At 49.9% G+C, this 20908-nt stretch overlaps 8 protein-coding genes across 8 annotated transcripts; 5 read left to right on the forward strand and 3 right to left on the reverse strand.

Moving 5' to 3' along the window:
- Nucleotides 1–182: 182 nt before the first annotated feature.
- M437DRAFT_39442 (uncharacterized protein) lies at nucleotides 183–1822 on the forward strand (the record flags this gene model as incomplete). The annotated part of the gene is made up of 3 exons (XM_041020013.1): nucleotides 183–264; nucleotides 315–1714; nucleotides 1769–1822. The coding sequence occupies 3 exons, from the start codon at nucleotides 183–185 to the stop codon at nucleotides 1820–1822; spliced, it is 1536 nt and encodes a 511-aa protein (XP_040883686.1).
- A 950-nt stretch (nucleotides 1823–2772) lies between these two features.
- M437DRAFT_40180 (MFS general substrate transporter) lies at nucleotides 2773–5184 on the forward strand (the record flags this gene model as incomplete). The annotated part of the gene is made up of 3 exons (XM_041020143.1): nucleotides 2773–2932; nucleotides 2996–4101; nucleotides 4324–5184. 3 exons carry the CDS (start codon nucleotides 2773–2775, stop codon nucleotides 5182–5184), a joined length of 2127 nt encoding a protein of 708 aa, XP_040883687.1.
- Nucleotides 5185–5626: 442 nt separating this feature from the next.
- On the reverse strand, nucleotides 5627–8800 carry M437DRAFT_72214 (FACT complex protein; the record flags this gene model as incomplete). The annotated part of the gene is made up of 3 exons (XM_041025816.1): nucleotides 5627–8311; nucleotides 8362–8483; nucleotides 8536–8800. The coding sequence occupies 3 exons, from the start codon at nucleotides 8798–8800 to the stop codon at nucleotides 5627–5629; spliced, it is 3072 nt and encodes a 1023-aa protein (XP_040883688.1).
- A 434-nt stretch (nucleotides 8801–9234) lies between these two features.
- Nucleotides 9235–10258, forward strand: M437DRAFT_72215 (SURF1 family protein; the record flags this gene model as incomplete). Its single annotated transcript, XM_041025817.1, has 2 exons — nucleotides 9235–10106; nucleotides 10159–10258. 2 exons carry the CDS (start codon nucleotides 9235–9237, stop codon nucleotides 10256–10258), a joined length of 972 nt encoding a protein of 323 aa, XP_040883689.1.
- A 468-nt stretch (nucleotides 10259–10726) lies between these two features.
- Nucleotides 10727–12328, forward strand: M437DRAFT_39217 (uncharacterized protein; the record flags this gene model as incomplete). The annotated part of the gene is made up of 2 exons (XM_041019965.1): nucleotides 10727–11481; nucleotides 11533–12328. 2 exons carry the CDS (start codon nucleotides 10727–10729, stop codon nucleotides 12326–12328), a joined length of 1551 nt encoding a protein of 516 aa, XP_040883690.1.
- Nucleotides 12329–12554: 226 nt separating this feature from the next.
- Nucleotides 12555–15175, reverse strand: M437DRAFT_81149 (small oligopeptide transporter, OPT family; the record flags this gene model as incomplete). The annotated part of the gene is made up of 5 exons (XM_041027496.1): nucleotides 12555–12755; nucleotides 12810–12898; nucleotides 12965–14558; nucleotides 14612–14874; nucleotides 14929–15175. The coding sequence occupies 5 exons, from the start codon at nucleotides 15173–15175 to the stop codon at nucleotides 12555–12557; spliced, it is 2394 nt and encodes a 797-aa protein (XP_040883691.1).
- A 1392-nt stretch (nucleotides 15176–16567) lies between these two features.
- M437DRAFT_81150 (uncharacterized protein) lies at nucleotides 16568–17702 on the forward strand (the record flags this gene model as incomplete). Its single annotated transcript, XM_041027497.1, has 2 exons — nucleotides 16568–17071; nucleotides 17121–17702. The coding sequence occupies 2 exons, from the start codon at nucleotides 16568–16570 to the stop codon at nucleotides 17700–17702; spliced, it is 1086 nt and encodes a 361-aa protein (XP_040883692.1).
- Nucleotides 17703–18254: 552 nt separating this feature from the next.
- Nucleotides 18255–19947, reverse strand: M437DRAFT_81151 (putative MFS transporter; the record flags this gene model as incomplete). Its single annotated transcript, XM_041027498.1, has 4 exons — nucleotides 18255–18669; nucleotides 18730–19606; nucleotides 19661–19788; nucleotides 19838–19947. 4 exons carry the CDS (start codon nucleotides 19945–19947, stop codon nucleotides 18255–18257), a joined length of 1530 nt encoding a protein of 509 aa, XP_040883693.1.
- Between the last annotated feature and the right edge of the window lie 961 nt (nucleotides 19948–20908).

Raw genomic sequence — 20908 nt, forward strand, 5'->3', positions numbered from 1 at the left:
CCAGATATTCGCGAGAACAAGAATCAGGTCGACATCGGCGTTTGATCTAAACATTGATATGCTTGGCGGCGCAGGGACCGTGTCAAGCGGTGACGCTGTCGCATGTGATTTCGTCTGGGGTAGAACAGTTGTACGGGTGCACCACCCTCTTCCTTCTTCATCAACTTTACCTCCACAGAGTCATGTTTTTCCAAGGCGACTTGCAAAGTGGTATCTCGCAGGCCATCCAGCAGCACAAGCTGGTTGCCTGTTTCGTCAGACAAGGTGAGCCAGCTGACCCACCCTCCATTCTATGCAGCCTAACAAGTTGTCAGATGACGATGACACAAGCCAGAAATGGGAAAACGAATGGTTGACTGCTTCTCTCGACACATCCGCAGGCACGGATGGGCAGGAGTCGTTAGGAGAGCAACTAGGCGAGAAAGCAGTCTTGCTCCGAATCAATGCAGGATCCGTCGAAGCTGGCTTCTTGGGAGCCTTCTGTTCGCTTGACTCCTTGCCAAAATTGTTGGTCATACGAGCAGGCTCTGTCGTCGAGAACATTGACGCAACCGTCACTGAAGAAGAATTCAAAAAGCGTATTCTCGCTCTGCTACAACCTTCTACACAACAGCAGCTACCGCCATCAACCAACCCTATTCCCGCAAACGCAGACTCGTCCACTGCAGACGTTAGCCAAGTCCTGTCAAATGTCCCCCTGATCGGCGAAAGAGGAACAACGCTTCGAGAGTCAGACACAGCTCCTCAGGAAAACGCAGAGACGAACGTCCCGATACCAGCACCAACCAGTCAAGGCAACAATGTGACGATGCAACAGTTCCTGACCGAGCGCGGAGCCCGTCTCGAGGCCGAGCGTAAGAAACAAGAGGAGGCGGAAAAGGAGGCACGCAAGGCTACAGCAAAGGCGCGTAAAGAGGCAGCAGACAAACAAGCTGCTGAATCGTCTACACTACCTCAAAACAAGCAAGATTGGGCCGATCAGCAGCGGAACCGTAACAAGGAGGCACGTCTCGAAAGGGAAAGAATCCTCAAGTCGATCGAGTCTGACAAGATTGCAAGGAAAGAGAAGGAACAACAAAGACGACTGGCTGCTCAAGGCGAGCCTTCTACAGCCGCTGCACAGCTACCAGTACACACTGATACGGCACCTGGAAGAAACTCCGATGTTTGCTCGCTTCAGATCAGACTGTTCGACGGTAGTTCGCTACGAACAAAGTTTGATCCTACTGCCACTCTTGCAACTTCAGTGAGAACGTATATCTCACAAAATTCGCAGACGGATATCCCGTACGAGTTCCGTCAGATACTCCTTCCTAACCCCAGCCGTAATATCTCGGTGGGTGAAGAAGGTGAATCACTCAAGTCTCTTGGCTTGACACCAAGCGCGACTCTGGTATTAGTGCCAATCAAGGGCTACACAGATGCGTATGCAAGCGGCAGCAGTGGCTTGGTCTCGAAGGGCTTGAATGCCGGATTCGGACTCTTATCAGGCGCAGCAAGCATGTTTGGAAGCGCTGTAGGCGGTGTCATGGGCTACGCTTCTGGAACAAACAACCGACCCGGACCCTACGTGGCTGGAACAGGGGACGAAACTGAGAGCTCTAACGTAGAAGGAGACAGGACGGCTAGCAGATCAGCTGGCATTAACATTCGCACACTTGGCGACCAAAGACGAGAGGCTGGGCAGAACACAGAATTGTACAATGGTAACCAGGTGAGTAGTTGTGAGCGACCGAGCGTGAAGACCGTGGTGACTGACGAAACACAGCTGAACTTTGAGCCGCGCAAGAACAAGGATGGCCAGGACGCCAAGGATGATTAGAGAGCGTCCTTAGGGCTCATGGGGTATTGTTTCGTCGAGTCATGTCAATGGTTCTCGACGCAGCCAGACTGAACTGATGGGTTCTATAGCTGATTGCAATTCTGGAGACAGTATCTGTTGCATAATATGGCGCCATGCGTTTACAATTATTGCCAAAAGATCTGGGACCAAGATAGAACGACCAATTTAGTTTCAGTACCAAGTCTTGGGCCAAGCATATCAGCGCGGGATTTCTTTAGGCGAGCACCCCTAATGAAAGTGCATAGTACACGTTAGATACTTCCGAGATGTAGCAAGGACGGGTCGCTTGGCTGGAATGCAAGAGAAAAAACGTGTCTGTAGAAAGATATCTCTATTGCTGGCCTTATCGCAGATGTGGCTTCTCGACTCAGCGAGCATGTTTGTCGGATTAGAGTTAGGGGTAAAAAGATTAGCAAGCGACGATTGGCGGAAAGTTGGGGCAGAAAGTGGCGCTAGAAAGCAGAATCGAAGGGCCAAGGAATGACGAGAGAAAGCGTGGATGTGACTCGAGTGCCTTTGGTCGCCAGGCTCGTTCTTGTGGTTGCGCCCAGCCAGCCAGCGTAGGCGTTTCAAAACAGAATCCATCGCTGCCTTTGCTGCGCAGCCGTGTCGGACTCCTGCATCAGAGTCACGCTCCATGGCTCGCATTAGCCCGTCGTTGTTATCACGGTGTCAGAGTCGTCCACCTGACAGGTCTTAGTGTCTAGTTTGATAACAGTCGAATCTCGAGACAGACCGCCCACGCCATAGTCTACCCCTACCCATACACGTACCCGACGTACCTGCTATCTGGCGGCCTCCTGATCATCATCATCCTTAACGGTGCCCAAGCTACACCGCCTCTCCGCTAATCTATATATCCCCGCGTTGCACAACACTGGCGCTCGTCATAGCCTTATCGCATTTGTACCCTCTATAGCTCCTCTGCCATGGTCGCAGAGAAGGAGCACGACGGCCAAGAAGGTCGCTCCTGGCCTGAGTCCAAGCCGAACCGCAACTCGCAGACCGACTCGGAAGAATCGCTAAAGAAGCGACCGGTTAAATGGAGTTTGGGCATCTTGAACGACAAGGAGACAGACGAGGTTCCTGGTGAGTTGACTATTTTAGTTGCCATATTCTTTACTCGCGTACTCTTTACTAAGTAGTTCTCAGGCTCTGTCCTACTCCTCTCGAAAGTATCCAATCGCAACGAGCCGCTAGGACTTCGTAATACACCGGCCAGAACATCGACCTCGTCGCTACCTTCTCCCTTTCCCTATTCGCAATCTCATAACGGCTCTCTCGCTCCACGCTCTCGTGCGGGCTCCATAGTGCCTCCTACTCCGGATAAGAAACAGACTGGAGATGGCATTGTTCTTGAACCGCAACCGGATGAGTCTCTGAACGACCCGCTGAATTGGCCAAAATGGCGTAGAGACTGCGCCCTGCTGTCTCTAGGCTTCTTCTGCATGCTTGGTGGCGGTATGACGCCTGTTCTCGCTGCAGGCTTCGTCAGTGTCTCGGAAACATACCACGTCTCGGTGCCTCAGGTTGCTCTGACCACCGGTCTTTATATGCTGGGCCTTGGTCTTGGTAGCGTTGTTGCTTCACCTACTGCTATCTTGTATGGCAAGAGACCCGTATACCTTGTCGCATCAGTCATATTTGTGCTGTCGGCCGTCTGGTGTGCATTGTCGCCCAACTATGCTTCCTTGGTGCTTGCGCGCATTTTTATGGGCTTCGCTGTTAGTCCAGTTGAATGTCTGCCCTCTGCAACCATTGCCGAGATCTTCTTCTTGCACGAGCGTGCCTACCGATTAGGTATATACACTCTCCTCCTTCTGGGTGGTAAGAACCTCATCCCGCTGGTGAGTGCCGCCATCATACAGTCGCTTGGTTGGCGCTGGGTCTTCTGGATCGTCGCCATCGTCGTGTCATTTGGCGCTATCCTGCTGTTCCTCTTTGTCCCTGAGACTTTCTGGGACCGCACACCGAGACCTTCTCGACACTCTCATAAGCACAGGCCGAGGTTGATGAGCAATATATCATTAGCCTCCATCTTCCATAGAGGTCATGCTGACACGCATGCGCATGAGGCCGCGCCTGAGCTCGAGAAAGGAGAGAAGACCGACTTGACTCCCAGCGTGAGTCCCACTAAGACCAAAGGAGAAAAGCGCTTGTCAAGACATGCTCATTTCAGTGAGCCTGATGATGATGAGATCGCTCCTGCAGATGTCGAAAAACCAAGCGTACCTGCTTTGAATCTTCCATCACCTGAAGTAACTGAGAATCCCGAACCTCAAACACCACGAAAGTCTCAGCCCGATGATTCATTGCAGCCTCCATCCCCTGGAATGCCACCTGCCTCTCCCGGATCACAACTGTCTCCTCAAGCAAGTGCACTGTCGCCAGGATCGCCACATTTCTCTCCTGGCCCACAACACTTGTCACCAGGAGACGATCCGTTCGTGTCCTACAGACCTACATCACAACACACACAGCACAGCCATATGAGATCTCACAGCGCTCAATTCGACAGTGTACCTCCGTCTCCTGGTTTCTCTGTCGACGCAGGCAATGGGTACACTTCTTTCTACCGCGCTGCACCACCGAAGTCGTTCAAACAAACCTTGAAACCGTATGCCGGCCGTCTGTCTCAGGATCGTTGGTTCAAGGTCGCCCTTCGTCCATTCATCTTATTCGCATACCCAGCCATTCTTTGGTCGTCATTGGTGTATGCACTCTCAGTAGGCTGGCTGATCGTGCTCTCGGAGTCTGTCTCGGTCATCTACGAGAACCGCGCGACGTATCACTTCACCTCTCTGCAAGTCGGTCTCGTATACATTTCCCCCTTCATCGGCGGCATCCTCGGCACCGCCGTCGCCGGTCGCTTCTCAGATGTCATCGTCCGCTGGATGAGCAGAAAAAACGACGGTGTCTACGAACCCGAGTTCCGCCTCTTGATGGCCATCCCCGTAACCATTAGCACCGTGATTGGTCTCATGGGCTATGGCTGGAGCGTTTCAGAGCGCGACGCCTGGATTGTGCCCACCGTCTTCTTTGGCATAATCAGTTTCGGCTGCTGTGTAGGCAGTACCACCGCAATCACCTTTGCCGTCGACAGTTATCGCCAATATGCCGGTGAAGCCCTGGTCACTTTGAACTTCTCGAAGAACATCTTTCACGGTTTGGTCTTTTCGCTGTTTTTCAACCATTGGTTGCAGAGCGATGGACCCAAGCGTGTCTTCTTGGCACTTGGAGGTATTCAATTGGGATGTTTGATTTTCACCATTCCGATGTATATCTATGGCAAGAGAGCGAGAATGTGGACGGTGAGAAAGAACTTGATGGAAAAGTTCTGAGATTTTATGGCATGTTATGGTGGATGATCTAATTTCCCTTTTTCATATATGCTATGTCATGTATGCATGATAGATGATGGTGTTTTGGAGGGATTTGCATGGGTTCAAGGATGGGATGTTATATACCCCCAGTTGGGAGGCTGTCATGAGTGGCGTTCTTGTTTGGGCTTTAATTTACTATAGTTGACGGATTTTCTTTGTATACAACGACTTCTCACGAGACAAATGCTTTCAAAAGGCACACGAGGTTTTCAGAAATAAGAGTCTTCTTTCTCACTACCTGAAAAGGTTTGACCTCCAAGTGCTTGTCAGTGCTAGTCATGAATCCCTCCCTATCGTCCTTTGCACGCCCGAAACTCCTCGAAAAGCAACCAAGAAACCATTCTTCTGACTAGAGGCTCGTTAGACATATTTCACAAGTATCAAGCTTGGTCCGTATGATCTATCGTTTCTTGTTCTTGCCACCCTTGGCAGGACGTCTGTCCTCATCGTCAAGGCCGCTTTCGCGGTCGCGCTTCTTGGCCTTCTCTTCCATCTCATCCCAGTCCTCGCCGCTCTCGTCTTCGCTCATCTCCTCTTCACTGGCATCGGCGCTGGCATCATCATCGAAGTCTGACTCGTCCTCGCTGCTCTCGTCGCTAGCGAGATCCTCGTCGCTGACTTCAAAGGCACTCTCCTCTTCCTCGCTCTGTTCCTCGTCGTCTGACTCGGCAGCAAGGAAGGACCAACCACCACCAGCAAAGAACTCGTGGGGATCGGCAGTAACAGTCTTCATGATAGTACCCCAGTTCAGGTTGAGAGGACCTTCTGAGTAGGGTGTGTCGATTGAATCCAGCCAGTCCTTGACACTGTCGAGTGACTCGACGGGAATTGTGTTGATGTGAACAGGAGGACGCTGGAAGTCCTGGAAGACGATGACCATATCAAAGTTCTTCAAACCGAACTGAACACGTTCCAGATGGACAATCTCAATGTCGTTGAGTGTGATGACTGTGAACGGAGGCTCGGTGATCTGAATGAGACACTCGGTGGTAGGCTGGATGTAAACGCTTGAGCGAGCAGGGACACCGTTGAAACCGAGATCGCGGTAAGGCATATCGACTTGCAGGTTGTCGCCCTTGCCAGCGTCGGCAATCTTCTCGGCAAACGACCTGAACTCCTTGTCGAGCTGGACACGACGTCTGCGCTCTTCCTGTTCTGCCTCGAACTCCTCCTCGTCACCATAGCGATGCTTGCGCTTGCGGTTACCCGTCTCGTCGAATTGCATCTCTGTGGCTTCACGGTAGAATTGAATGTCTTTGGTCTTCCTCTTTCCAATCATGATAGGGTTGTGCAAGTGGCAGTGGATGATGACGATAAGTTCATGCTGCGAAGGCTGGAAGAAGAGGTGCTTGATGTTGCTGAAGAGAACATCAACCTTAACACCACCCATGTGAGCATAACGCAGACCGTTTTGGTGGATCTCAACCGAGCCACCAATGCGCTTAGACTCCAATGAGGGACGCATGAAGATGTTGTCGAGACGCTGAGGTCGGCGATTTCTTATTTCGACGAGCTTGTCCTGCTCAACAACATCCTCGAGATCCTTCTTCTCCTGTTCCTTACGCACAGCATCCTTCTTCATGTCAGTGATTTGTGCGACGATGGTGTTCATTCTGTCAGTATCCTTCGATCGGAACGTCAAGCTTCGAAGGAAGTGAGCCATAGGGTCTTCGAAAGGCTGGTCATCCTTTCTACCAACACCCTGACCAGGAGACAGGAAGTTGATACGCAAGAAAGAGAAGGCATTCTCCTCAGTCTGACTGACGTTCTTGATAGTGTTGATGTGGAACGGAACAGCACGTCCCATGATTGGCAGAATGATGCTAGCATTCTTGACATCGACCAAGACAATAAGATCCTTGACGCGCGAAGGGAACTGGTTGTCTCTCTTGTACGACTCGAAGCGCTTGAACTTCTTCACCTCTGTACCGTTAAGGTTGCCAGTGCCTTCGCCGTACTTGTCCAGGCCTTGTTGCTGCTTCTTGGAGTGGAGTTCTCTTTGATGTTCCTTGCGTTGAGCTTCCTTCTCCTCGTTAGGCTGTGTGCTGCGCTCACTGCGCAGTCTGGTGCTCGTGATGTTTCCCTTTGCGACAGCACCAACGCGGGAGTCCTTCTTTGGCTTGGGCTTTGCCTTCTCCGGCTCGTCTTCGTCGTCCTTGAAGAAGAAGGAAGTCGATTCAAGATCTGATGGAGCATCCTTGGTGAAGACCAAACCCTCGCTACCACCTACTCTCACAGTGTCGGTGAGCAGCAGCGAGTATGTCTTGCTCTTGTTGTCTTGAGGGTTGGGGTTCTCGATGTCGTGGAAACCAGTGGTAATGCTGAATGTCATTCCATCGCGCAGAGTCTGGGTGTTCTTTCCGTTCATGGGGAACGAGCTGTCGCGAGTCTCAATACCGATACCGTATCCAACCGACTTGACGAAGTTCTTCTCGAGCTCGGGCTTCTTCGACTTGATAAGGCTGATTGCCTTGGCGTAGACATCCTTTGCGACCATACCGTCCTTCATGTTCTTAAGAATGCTATCGTGAACGGCAAGCAACAACTTGTAGGCGCTCTCCTGGGATTTGTTGGGGTCGACTAGGTAGGTTCTGGAAATGATGGAACAGTAGCTGAGGTAGCGCAATCCAAGAGTCGATAGAATGACGCCGGCGTGCAAGTTGCTGTCGTCTGGCTCGGCAGAAAGTTTCAGATCATACTTGCCGCCACTTTGCACGACGGGTGAGATAGACCAGTCGAGCTGGGAGGGATCGAAACCGCTCGAGACCTTCAGCTTCTGGAAGAATTTGTCGTCCTCGATCTTGTCGGCAACTTTCTGTGACAGAGCCTTGTGGCTCATCTTTTTCTCCTCATCTAGAATACCCGACATTTGGTCGACAAAGTAGTTGGCCATGATGCCACTGGATGCGCGCGAGGCATCGCGGATTGCGCGCAGCTCCTTCTCGTCCTTGATGCTGAGAGCGGCTGAGATGGCCGATGTGATGTCGACCTCTTCGACGTCCTTGGAAATGGTTGCGAAACTATCCTTCCACTCCTTGATGAAGGGTCCGTTCGAGGGGTCCTTAGAAATGACGCCGACTTTCTTCTGTAGAATTTGTTAACATGAGTAGCTCGAGAATGGTATGTTGAACGTACGCCGGCGTTCTTGATGATATCTAGGCAAGTTTCGAACTGCTTTGCGTTCTCGGCGGCATCCTTGCCTCTGACGAGAATCTCAACGGGTGTCTTGCCGTCCTTGAGAGGCTCAAGATAAGTGGCTGTAGCAGTTAGCGTCGGGACAATGGCAGCATCGGGTTCAGAGATGGTTACCCTTCTTCTTGGTGGTGACGATGTGCATAGAGTCTTGTGTAATGACAAAGACGGTAGAGGGAAACTCATAGCCCAACAGCCAGAACTGCAGAGCACTAGTCTTGGAAAAGCCCTGGGACTCATCTGACTTGCCCATGACGATGGCGATAGATGAGGCGCCTCCGAACAGAGAGTCGCCATTGCGCTTGTCCTGCCTCCATTGCGAGATGAAGGCCGAGAGGCGGTTGTGGAAGGTAGCCTTGTCGATCGTCACCTCGTCGGCCATTTTGGCAGCGCGCTGTCACGGCAGGTAGGCTGAGGTGGCGGAGATACAGGTGAAATGTGGTGTTGGACAAGGTAATGTCAGATGTCAGAGCGAAGAGTGTTTGGTAGCGGCGAAGCGCAAGTCGAAGTTGCGACGGGGTGCTTTACGCGTGGGTCGCGATGTCGTGTTTCGGCGAGTGAGGTAGAGTATTCCAGCGGACAGAAGATTGAGGCGCCTGAAAGATGACTTGACTAGTTCCGGACCTCTCACAAGCTAGGCTTTCACAGAGGAAAGGAGCAGCACAATAGAAAAAGTGAAGATGTTGTTGATGTTGGCTGGAAAGGTGCAACCCACGACAATTGAGCAGTCGCCTTGGCGCGTGTCACCAGCGTGGAGCTTCGAGCGGGCGAAAGAGGAAAGAGCCATCCACAATCGAGACCTTGCAACACCCCAAAATGTCGCTTCGACCGTCGCCCATCTTGCGCCAACTGGCGTCACTATCTTCTCGCCCTCGTATACAACCACAAACAAAGCCGTGGATCTGTCGACAATGCCAACAATCCCGTCCACTTCTGCAACGAAGATCCTATGCCAGCCAGCCTGCTGATGACCCGTCGTTTACTTCAATTGTCGATGTACAGCCTCAACTCGTTCGCGTCGGCGGTAAAAAGCATGGCTGGGGCTTGCTAGTCTTGGCTGTTATTCCAATTACCGCCTTCGCCCTAGGTTCATGGCAGGTCCAGAGACTAGGATGGAAGACTGAACTCATCGCCCGCTTCGAAGATCGCCTCGTGCGTGACCCCTTACCTCTACCTCCGAGTATCGACCCGGCTGCCATAAAGGACTTCGATTACAGAAGAGTCTACGCTTCTGGTAAATTCCGCCACGATCAGGAAATGCTCATCGGACCCAGACTTCTCGATGGCAACGATGGTTACATGGTTGTGACTCCCCTCGAACGCGAATTTGAAGGCTACTCTGGCAACTCAAAAATTCTCATCTGCCGAGGCTGGATTCCGAAAGACAAGGCGAACCAACGTGCTAGACCCGAAGGCCTACCACAAGGCGAAGTCACCGTCCAGGGTCTGCTGAGAGAGCCATGGAAGAAAAACATGTTCACACCCGAGAACAAGCCCGAGCAGGGTGCTTTCTACTTCCCTGATGTTGAACAAATGGCCAACTTGACAGGTAGTCAGCCTGTGTGGATCGAAGAGACTATGAAGCCCGACCTTGTTGAGTCTTACGATAGAGAAGCAAAGGGCATACCTATTGGAAGACCGGCTGAGGTAAACCTTCGAAACAATCACACCCAATATATTTTCACATGGTCAGTTTATGATTGTTCCTGTCTCGCTCTTGAAACGCCTAACACTTGTCAGGTATTCTTTGGCTGCTGCTACGTCTGTCATGCTCTGGATGGTTATCAAGAAGCCATCGTCTCGTGCAGCTCGTAGAGTGCGCCAGTCTGGCCAATGGTAAATATTTGTATAGTAGCAATGCAGTAATCTGACCACCATCAACACTGCATAAGTGCAAAGCGTGTTCTTGCGTTCGATGTGTTGTTTACAGCCACTCTAAAAGTTCACGCAATCTCTTCGGCGTGGGGAATTCAGATTGATTCTACCAGGAGTTTGAGTAGAAAAGCTCAGTTTAACAATGGCAGACGATAGGTCGAGATATGCGAGCCTAAGATACCACGACAAGACCAAGGGAGTTAAGTAGCCTTGATGTCCAGCATGTTGCTGACGGTATCGGGCTCGAGCAGGGTCACCACAGTAGCGACAGCCAAAGCGCTAACGCGGCTCAATTCTTGGCTGCTCGATCATGCCTTCCTTTTCACTCGTGATTCGATTTTGAGTATTCAACACCAGAAATTACAGCGCTCACATAGATGCAAATCAACGCAGTAATTATGCGAAAGTTACATGCCATGTCCCACTAGCAAATATGCCTTCCGATCCATCATTTCAAGGGAACCCAAGCACACTCCTACCTCAACCCGGATCGCTGGAGTATATAAACAGGCCAAACCCAGTTGAACCCAGTGATTTGAGCCATAGTATCTTCGATGGAAGTACTCGCCAACTTGACCGGACGACGAATGAGCAGCTACATCCGTTTCTGCTAGGCAATAGGTTGCGCCAACGTAATGATCTTGGACCAGATACCACAAGGCTTGCGAGACGCTCGCCCCACCAGTCTTCTGCCTCCTCACTTGCTGCCGTACTCAATGATGAAGACTCGCCTCCTCGATTAGGCGAGTATACTTCTCAAAGACGGGATGTTGATCAAGCAGTCTTCACATTGCCAAAGTTGCCAGCAAAACGACATGCAAAACGTCACCGCGTACCTCCTGTGCTACAGGGTCTTCACCAGCCACCACCAGATGCTGGGCTCTTGCCTTCCATCAGTACGGAGGAAGCACAAGTATTTTTGTCTACCTCAAGGAGCAACAAGCCTGCACCTACTTCCGTGCCCACTGACGATGCAAATTCTGCTGTGGTGCAGAAAGAGCCCATGGCTTCGACTGAAGTCAGCCAGGGGACATCGGAAAAGCGTTCTAGACGTAACATATGGACTGATCAAGAAACCAATGACCTCTTAGCAGGCGTTTCGAGGTTTGGCATTGGTAATTGGAAGAAGATTTTGCTCTGCTCAGACTACCAGTTCCACAAGCGGACAGCCGTAGATCTCAAAGACAGGTACCACAAAATGATCTCTTTGTTCTTCGTGCTAGGCTCATGTGTTTGCAGGTTCAGAGTTTGTCGTCCTGACGCTTATGGTGGTGCGAGGAAAACTCGAAAAGCCAAGAGAGTCTCACCTGAAGAAGTTGCAACTACTGAAACGTCCAAGAGGCCGAGATCAGCAGAGAAAACTCCAGCAGAGCCTGTGGCAGAAGTTGAGGCACAATCCAAGCAAGCCGGTACCACAGAACAGACTCTATGGAAGGCGCAACGCCGACCGAGACGCAACTTTACGGACGAAGAAGACGAGGCTCTACTCAAAGGCTTTCGGGAGCAAGGCCCATCTTGGGTATCTATTTGCAAAGATGAAGCATTCCGAGAACATGGTAGAACCCCAACAGATTTACGCGATCGACTGAGAACGAGGTTCCCAGAAAAATATGCACAAGCTGGACTAGCATCCCGACCAGCCGTACCAAAACCGGCCAAACGGACACGAGCTACGAGAGAGGACTCAGGAAAACCTGCAGGGCCAAGCCAAACTACCACAACTCAGGCTGCCACCTCGAAAGACAGTCAACCTGTACTCCCGAACGATAGATTAGAGAGGACAAATTCGCGGACTGGTCCTGCTTACAGTCTACCTCTACCAAGTATTGGAGATGATGCTCTATCGAATTTTGGCTATCCAGATGACGATGAAGACGCAGATCCGATCGTTCTGGATCGCAGCATCATGGACTGGGCAAATAGCAATATGACCCAACTCAATCGCCCGTCACACCCACAAACATCTGACAGCTTTTCATTTCCTGGCATTGATCCACTTGTCACACTGAAGTTGCCCAAGCCTGGGTTCTTCTGACACTGCCTAGCATGGCAATCGGGTGCTTAGGCGGGTCTCCTTGACACTTTCAAGCAAGGTTCTTATTCCAATTCGCGCTCAATTAGAACAGATCGCCTTGATATCTTGACTTGCTACCGCTATGTCATCTACAAACTCATTCTGTTCACATACAAACACACTCGTGGCTTGTTAAAACAGTGGTCCGTGTTCCACATCAATTCTTCATTCTTTGAGCTCACATGCCTCAAGTCCAAGTCCCGTTCGCAGGACCAAAGAAACCACTCGCGGGCAACGATAAGTTAGGAACACCCACTGCATCAAGTGTATTTGCAAACACCGTCGTACCCCACCAGTCCGGCATCGAGTAGCCAGGATAGCTGACAGCGAAGAAAATGATGATGCCGGCGATGGCTGTGCCTGTGTCAACAGCGGCTGCAAGGACATACTGTCTTCTGTTAGATGCTTTTTCAATGATCAAAGGGGATAAAGGGAACCTTACGTTGTATTTTGTCCACCAAGCAAAGAAGTTTTTCTTGATGTAGCCGTTGAAGACCCAGTTCACCAGTGCCCACGATGTGTAATTGATGCCTATTCAATGGTAAGGATCAGTATCTCATTCGCAACCACAAATCTTCCGAATGAGCCTTCACATACCTGTAGCTGGAGGCACATTGTATGTCCCAACGTAGAACAAAGGCCAATTCACATCCTTGAAAATCTTCTTTCCCGTCTTCTTGTATGCGTACCAAGTGATCACAGGCGTCAAAGCACCAATCCAGAAAAAGTGCAGGAGTGAGGAGTACCGCTTTCCTACACTGTACAAGCGATCTGGTCCTATCAAGCCCCAAATTACTGAAGAGCTAAATACTGTTCTTCCGTTAGGGCATGTAAAGCTGGAGCTCTGGGTCGATGAACAGATATCCTTGATGTTGCCGAGCATCCAAAGAGTTACGCCTGTTTGGGTCAGAGCGCCTAAGACGGCGGCGAAGCCTTGAGCGAAAAAGACAGTGCGAGGAGCCAGTTTGAGGTAGTGTCCGAGTTTCATGTCTTGGACGAAGAAGATGCCTTGGTTCACAACAGCAGTGGACAAGATCTTGAAGATCATGTTGGCCAAGGGTTTGCCTGCAAACATATATCCACCGATGAACTCGGAGAGAACGTTGATCTGATTGGCGTCGACGTTCGAAATACCTTGAATCAGCGCACAAGGAATAAAGTAGATTGCCGGGATGACAAGAGCAAGTGCGACACCATAGATGGGAAGATCAGTGTCATAGATCTCGACCATGACACAAGACAAAGCCGTGAAAATTACCAGAACGATGAGATACCAGTACCAAGGAGTCGGCTTGTATGCTTTCATCAAGCGTCCATGAATATCAAGCTTTCTCGTTCCGCGAAGGGCAGTCCAAATCTCAGTTCCGTGCCAGAGATATGTATGTGTCAGAACTGCTGTGATGGAAGCGAACGACAGTCCATACACAAAAGCGAACGTCGCGCTGAGGAACGGTGGTGAGTATGCACGATAGGCTTCAGGATCAAGGCGTTTGGTCACAGGATTAATCACCCTGGTAACATTGTAACTGGCTCCTGAATTGTCATAGACGTCTGCGGTCATCATTGGTAGATAGCCAGTGTACCATTTGTTGGTGTAGAATATCCCTGGAGTGACGATCAAGAAGAAGAACACAAAGCCGGCTAGGACATTGAGTGCGGCACTCAAAGGACTCAATAGAGGATTGGTATTATATGCGACCTGCGACCAATCAAACGTCAAGGGGAACATTCCAAGGCCAGTTTGCATCCCAAAAAGCTGATTGACTACAGCATTGTTTGGTGCGATCCAACAGATCCATGTGAAGTATGATAAAGCAGGGAAGAGGAGGCCTGGAAACCAGTACCACACAAATGCAGCAAGCAATGCCAAGAAGAAGAATCGAAGGCGAGATATCTTCCACCCATTAGCAATGGCATTTGATTTGGAATGCAAGGTGGAGAGTAGAGCGCAGTTGCCCAAGATGCCAGGCCAGATAATCGAGGCAGGCTCCACAACCCAGCGAGATCCAAGGCCAGCAACGCCAAATCCAAGAAGCTGAGTACACAGTACCATGAGAACAGCCAATCCAGCAGAGAGGTCGAAGTTGTAGAACTTCTTAGCTGCTTGTATCATGTTTGAAGCGTCAGATCCAGATGCAAAGCCGATTGTCACATTCGACATGATAGTGATAAGGGCATGCTCTTTGATGTTCTGCGATATAATCAGTCATTTTCACGGTAAGCACTGACCGTACCTTAACTTACAAAATGACGATCTGGATTGATATTCCACTTTCCGAGAGGGCCAAGGTTCAAGGTGTATATAGGCAGGATGTGCGCCAGAGCCACTCCGATTGGGAAGGCAAGAAGCTCTGCGACAAGCGAGACAATATGCACGGCGGGATATCGTAGAGAGAAGAACTGATTGACACCGGATCCAAGCATTGTCCAGATGATGCCTACGATCCACATTCTAAGGGTGTTCAAAGGCATACTGGGATCATCTGTTTCCGGGACCACAGCGCGAACTAGATCAAAATGTCAGAGGTATACACCCAGAGAGATCACAAGCTAGATTGTACCTTCAGGGTATGGTGAAGTATTAGCGTCAACATCCTTTACTTCTCCGTCATGCAGCACTTTGTCGACGTCTACCTCAATCTCCTGAAGGTGGCCATGCTCAATGTCTGGCGAATCAGCCTCAACGCCTACTTCGGCTCCTTTCCTGTCGAGGTCGTCTGCAGTCTTCTGAGGCTCTAGAGTGTTTAGTTGCACAGAGTCAGTATCCCGGCGCGAGACCGGGAAAGGTCGTCTGATCCTGTTCATCATCTCTGCAGGTAGAGAAGGGACGTTGATGAAGGCGGGTATCTACCTATGTCATGGGTGCTACGATCACTTATACCTCTACCAACATGCCTATGAGATAAGTTCCCCAGCCATGGGTACCACGATGATGGTTACGGTTCTTATCGTGACTAGGGATGTAGTATCGTGCCCTTCCATGAGCCTGAGGCCGTGATAGATGGGTTGATAAGACATGCAAAGGATGCGCTAAGCCTTATCACTAGCCCGACTTGGGGTGATATGTGCATATCACATATAGAGAAGCTGCGGCCAAGGGATAGGCAAGCATATGTTGATAGATAGGCAGAGGAATCGATCATACGCTTGTACATGTTACAAAAAGGTATTGTCAACAGAACGGCTGGATAAATAGGTAGGATTGGGAAGGTGCTACACAGAAAATGTGGGGACATCACGCGGTCAGGGTGATCCACAGACCTGACGTCGTTTCAAGCTGGCAACAACACAACTTTCCTAACTTTCCTAGATTCCAACCACAGACTTAAGCATTGTCACGGAAGTTCAAAACCAGAAAGCCATTGACGAACGCGGTCCAGCAACAGGTGTCCAGTGCGAAAGTGCCACTGACTGAGCCTAAACCGGTGATCGATCAGGGCACTGCTCTCAGCAACCATGATCTCGACGCTCGAAGAAAAAGCGACAAGTCTTGTAGGCCTGACAAATGATTCTCGCACAAGAAAATGGAAGCCGTTTGGAGTCCGTAGTGGCCGTAGTGAAGAAAATGCGTAGGAAATCAGTTCGTGATGTGCTCGAACTCGTTCTATCACCCTGAAGTTTTCATGATTACACTCCAAGGTCTGCTTATACCATTCACTCATTCTGCAGTCCGAACTTTCTCTGCACCCGTTCGTCCTGGAGGCCTCTCGAGTCTTCCCTTGGACTTATACTAAATCAACGCTCTTCTATCCGCCACTGGCGAAATCGTTCTTGCGGATTGTCAGCAACCTTTCTTCCACTGATTCTTCGCTCTTGCTTCGTCACCGGTCCGTCCATTTTCACTCTAACCCCTCGAGTACTTGGTCTCTGTTCTCCGAGCGCCCCTTGAGTGCGCTTACTTCAGAGTCCGCTAGTTGCTGACGATCTCTGAGGAGAGACTGTTCACTCACAGCCGACCTTCTTCGGTTCATTCATAGCGATCGACCAGTGATCTAAGGTCAGCGACCTTTTCTTAACTACAACCATTCATTCTCACACACCATTTTGGACTCACCGCCTTCAAGGGCCTCACTATACGCGTGCTTCCATCCCTCTCTTACAACTTGCATCGACATCAACACTTGAGTACGAAAGAGACCAGCGAACTTTCATTGTTAGGTCGCGAACCACACCATAACCAGACCCCGGAGCTTCACAATCATGCTCACCGGCCAGACTCAAAAGAGGTTCGGGGAAAATGAAGATCCTCTCGAGCCCAGATCTATTCAAGATATCAAGACAATGCTGAATGCTTCTGGTCATGGCGCACGAATCAAGAATCACAAAATCTTATCTGGAATCATGTTCTTTGAGGTTCAAGAGGAGAGGGACATAAAAAGGTTGGGCCGCAAATCTTACGTCCGGCACTATCTGGTTGCTGGAGAGGATCCGAATGATGAGGGCTGTGTTGCGGCAATCAGTTTGTCGGACGAAGAGAGGCAAGTTCAAACTACTCACATGAGTGCTTTGAATGACACTAGAGGCGGCATCAGCAACGTCGCATGGTGTTCATCCCTTCAGCTCAGGCGTAAAATACTTCGCAATGGTAAGTCTTCCAGGAGTTACACGGCTATCAAAACTGTTCGCAGAGACTACTGCGAAGCTCTTCTCCTTGAGTTTGACGATTTGGTACCTTTCAAGAACCAGAATTGGCAGGCGATCCAGGTACGTCGAGAGTGTTTCTTTGACTCATGGCCCATCTAACAAGCTTCAGAACATAATCAACAGACATCAGCATCTATTGTATGACGAGGATGATCAACCCAGACCTGAGGCCGTGGGTGATGAACCCGATGATGATGATGACCACGATCACGATGACTACCGTGATGATGATTACGGCCGGGACAATGTGATCGATCGAGACTCCGACGTGGAAGATGACACCATCAATACTAACCTGAACCGCTTCGATCAATACGACGATCACTCGCTGAGCCCTACTCATACGTTCATACCTCATTCCAGAGACAATTCGCCCGAGATTGTTACTACAAATTCACTCGACGATGATGATATCGATATGGGTTTAACCCCAACCAGAAATGACTCCGACCTTGACGAGGATCTTGTAATCATCTCCGATTATCCAAAGCAACCCAAGCTCGAGCCCAAAGTTGAGCCTGATCCAGAGATCACGACTATAAACAAAACCGCAATGATCAGAAGCACAAACAGTTTCATTGATTTGACAGGAGAACCAGACACAGAGGTGATTGACTTGACGGGGGTTGATGATCCAATCGTCAACAGAACCAGCTCGGGCGTTGAACTCATTGAGCTCGAGGATAGATAACCGACCTTTGCATACGTTCCAAAACAGTAACGACGCCACGACCAATTTGAACATTTCAATACAAAATCAGTCTGCCAGCGGCGATTTGAAGAGCTTGAGGACATTTTTGATAGATCCGGCCGGAAGTTCTTGAGATGCAGCACGATATTTGATCTACGCAAATCGAGGGTCGATTTCAGAAGAGCAGGGGCATGCATCATCTACGATCTAGATTTGTAAATCAGCGCAGAACGCCTAAATGCCAACTCCGTTAATCTAAAAATCGTTTGTGCTTGTATCATTTGTTTGCTACTGGCTATGTTTGTAGTTTTGAGCAGAAAAGTGCATGGAGCTAGATTTGGCCATGCTTTGAATTTTGTTGTTTGCACCTTCCTTCTCGATCTAGTCCGAAAGAGGCCACTTCTGTTACACAAACAGTATCATGTGAATCCAGTGGACATGAACATAATCTTCGTATTTGACATCGTATTCTGATTCGCCATCACCAAGCTCCATGTGCACACTATTCATGATATCAGTGCAAAGCAGTTACGATAGTACAAGTTGCCATCCTTAAGGTCTCCATCTCCAACTAGGATGCTTCCAATCCATATCTTGCTGCTCAAGAAGAGTAGTACCAGCCAACTCCTGATCCACATCTCTGCCATCTCTCTTCTTGTTATCCCTCTTCATCCAGATCAACAGCAGGATGCAAAGACACAGTCCAGTACTAGCGGTGGCCAGATTGAGACCATTGCCAATGTGGTAGTTAGGTCCATCAAAGGGAAGGAACGACCAAGTGGCGATCAAGCCACCGATGTTGCCAAACATGACATTGGTGCCGATGGCGGAACTGCGTGCTGTGTCTGAGACGACGTTCGCGCTGACTTGGGCGTTGGAAAGAGATCCGAATGCAAATGCACCAGAGGCGATGATGAAGGTAGCTCCGTAGCGGACGGCGGCTGTTTCGGTGGCTAGGAACATGATACTGTCAATAATGATTAGCGTTGGTCTGAGAAACAGATGCAGAATTGGAAGTTTGACTTACTATCCAATGATAATCAGAGGAGCTGAGCATATCAGAATTGGAAGACGGCAATCGGTCTTCCAACTGATGTATGGGAACATCAGACAGAAGAAGCCACCGACAATGTAAGGAGGGACAGTGTGAAGCTGCTGGCTGATCACCGTGTGGTGAGGGTAGATCGTGCGAACAATGGTAGGTGCGAAAAATGCAAGACCTTGGACGGTAACGTTGTTCAGAAGGAAGATCATCGAAGTGCCCAATGTGACAGGAGAGAAGATGCCTCTGAAGATCTTCTTGCGATCGAACTTGTCCAGCACTTCAGTGGCTCCGACTCTCTCGGACTTGACACGAGAAATAGCCAGGTCCTTCTCCTCCTGAGAAAGCCATCTGGCAGTTGCAGGTCTGTCGGTGAGAGTGAAGAAGGAGATGACCGCAAGGCCCACTGTGATGATTCCCTCGATAGCAAAGATCATTCTCCATGTCTTGAGTCCAGCGAAGTGGTCCAACTTCAAAATAGCAGAAGCAAGTAGTCCTCCAAAGGCTCCAGCGAGAGGTGCCGCCACGACATAAAGACCGAGCCTCCAGGCCAGCTCGGATCTTCTGTACCAGCGGGAGAGGTAGTAGGCGATTCCAGGAAGCATACCAGCCTCGAAGATACCGAGGACGAATCTGACTGCACACATTTGGCTGAAATTATGGACGAAAGCAGTAGCAATAGAGCAAAGCCCGAAAGCCAGAGAGATCCCAGGAATAAACCAACCAGGTCCGAGCCATTTGCAGCACATGTTCGCTGGAATCTCGCAGATGATGTAACTGATGTAGAACACGGACAAAATAGCATTATAGTCGTAGCCCTTCAAGTGGATTGATTTCTCGAGCCCTGCGATTTTAGCGTTTCCTAAGGCCAGTGTCAGAAGGTTGTCATTATCGACCAGCTGATATGTATACTAACCGATGTTGGCTCGATCAATGAAGCAAAAGAGATACAGCAACATAGCAGTAGGAATGATCATGAAGTCGATCTTTGTGCGCAATTTAGCCTCGGCCTTAGGATCAAACTGAATGAGCGAGTTGCCATATCTATACTATCATTAACATGATGTTGAAGTTGCAAAGTTGGTTGTCATACTGATCAGTAGCCTGGTGTCCACGCTCAGCGGCCTCATGGACCGTCTCTTCGGCAAGCTCTTTGTGCATAGCAGCGTGCGTCTCCTTCTCGACGTCGTGAGAGGTTCTCATAGTATAGACAATGTTTGGATGGGGTTGAAATCGTTGGCAACGGGATATAGACAGCCCTGTCTGGGGTAACAGTGTGGGGTGATCTGGGGTCTGGGGGAACGCTCTTATATCTCTTTCACATCTCCTCTAAGAGTCGGCAGTTGTGAAAGATGGAAAAGCAGTCATCAAGAAGAAGTGTAGAATTTTGTGGCGGAGACCTGAGAGGGGATCGCTTGTGGGGAATTGATTGCACGTTTCTACCTGTTGCTGTTTGACTTTGGACTGAGCTGAAGTGGGCGTTTATGCCAATTGCTTGGATTCTTGGCTAGCGCTGTCTTCTCTTAAAGCTCGCTGGCTCGACCTCGCGGGAACACCTGGATACGGCGAAAGTTCCCTTGGCTGCTCTGCCACCCCCACAAAGAAGCAGACACATCCAAGAACAAGGTCTTGGCTGGATGTGCTACCGTTTGAGGGCTCGTCTATGTGGCAGCAGGAATCCAGGATTGTACCAGGGGCGGCTGAATGCCAGAATTGATCGCAAGGACTGTGCAGCCCTTTACCCATTGAAGTTCTGCATGTGGGGACAACAGCGAGAGTGCCTGCCTGGATAAATTGAGTGTGATTCTCTATATAAGAACGACCAATGTGGTAACGATAGGTGTATACTGCGATAAATTACATTAGATGTTCGACTGAAGAACTCCTCATTGTCAACAGCCGATATTCATTGCCGTGGTGTTATACAGGTCAGTTGTCGCAAGCCAACAAGGGTACGATGAGTCTTTCTTGGACCACGAGGGGGTCGCGAATCCATATTCGGACAAGATCCAATCATGGTTCTTTACGAACGTCAGCCCTTGCCCACTAAGGTCTTTATCGATCGTCCTGATGTCCGGACGCCGTCACAAGGAATGAACGATTTCCCACTCCACACATCGAAGCCAGTGCTTCGACATTTGCACTTGAGAAGCGATTGGAGTAA

This window comes from Aureobasidium melanogenum, assembly GCF_000721775.1.
Source record: "Aureobasidium melanogenum CBS 110374 unplaced genomic scaffold scaffold_2, whole genome shotgun sequence".
NCBI lineage: Eukaryota > Fungi > Ascomycota > Dothideomycetes > Dothideales > Saccotheciaceae > Aureobasidium > Aureobasidium melanogenum.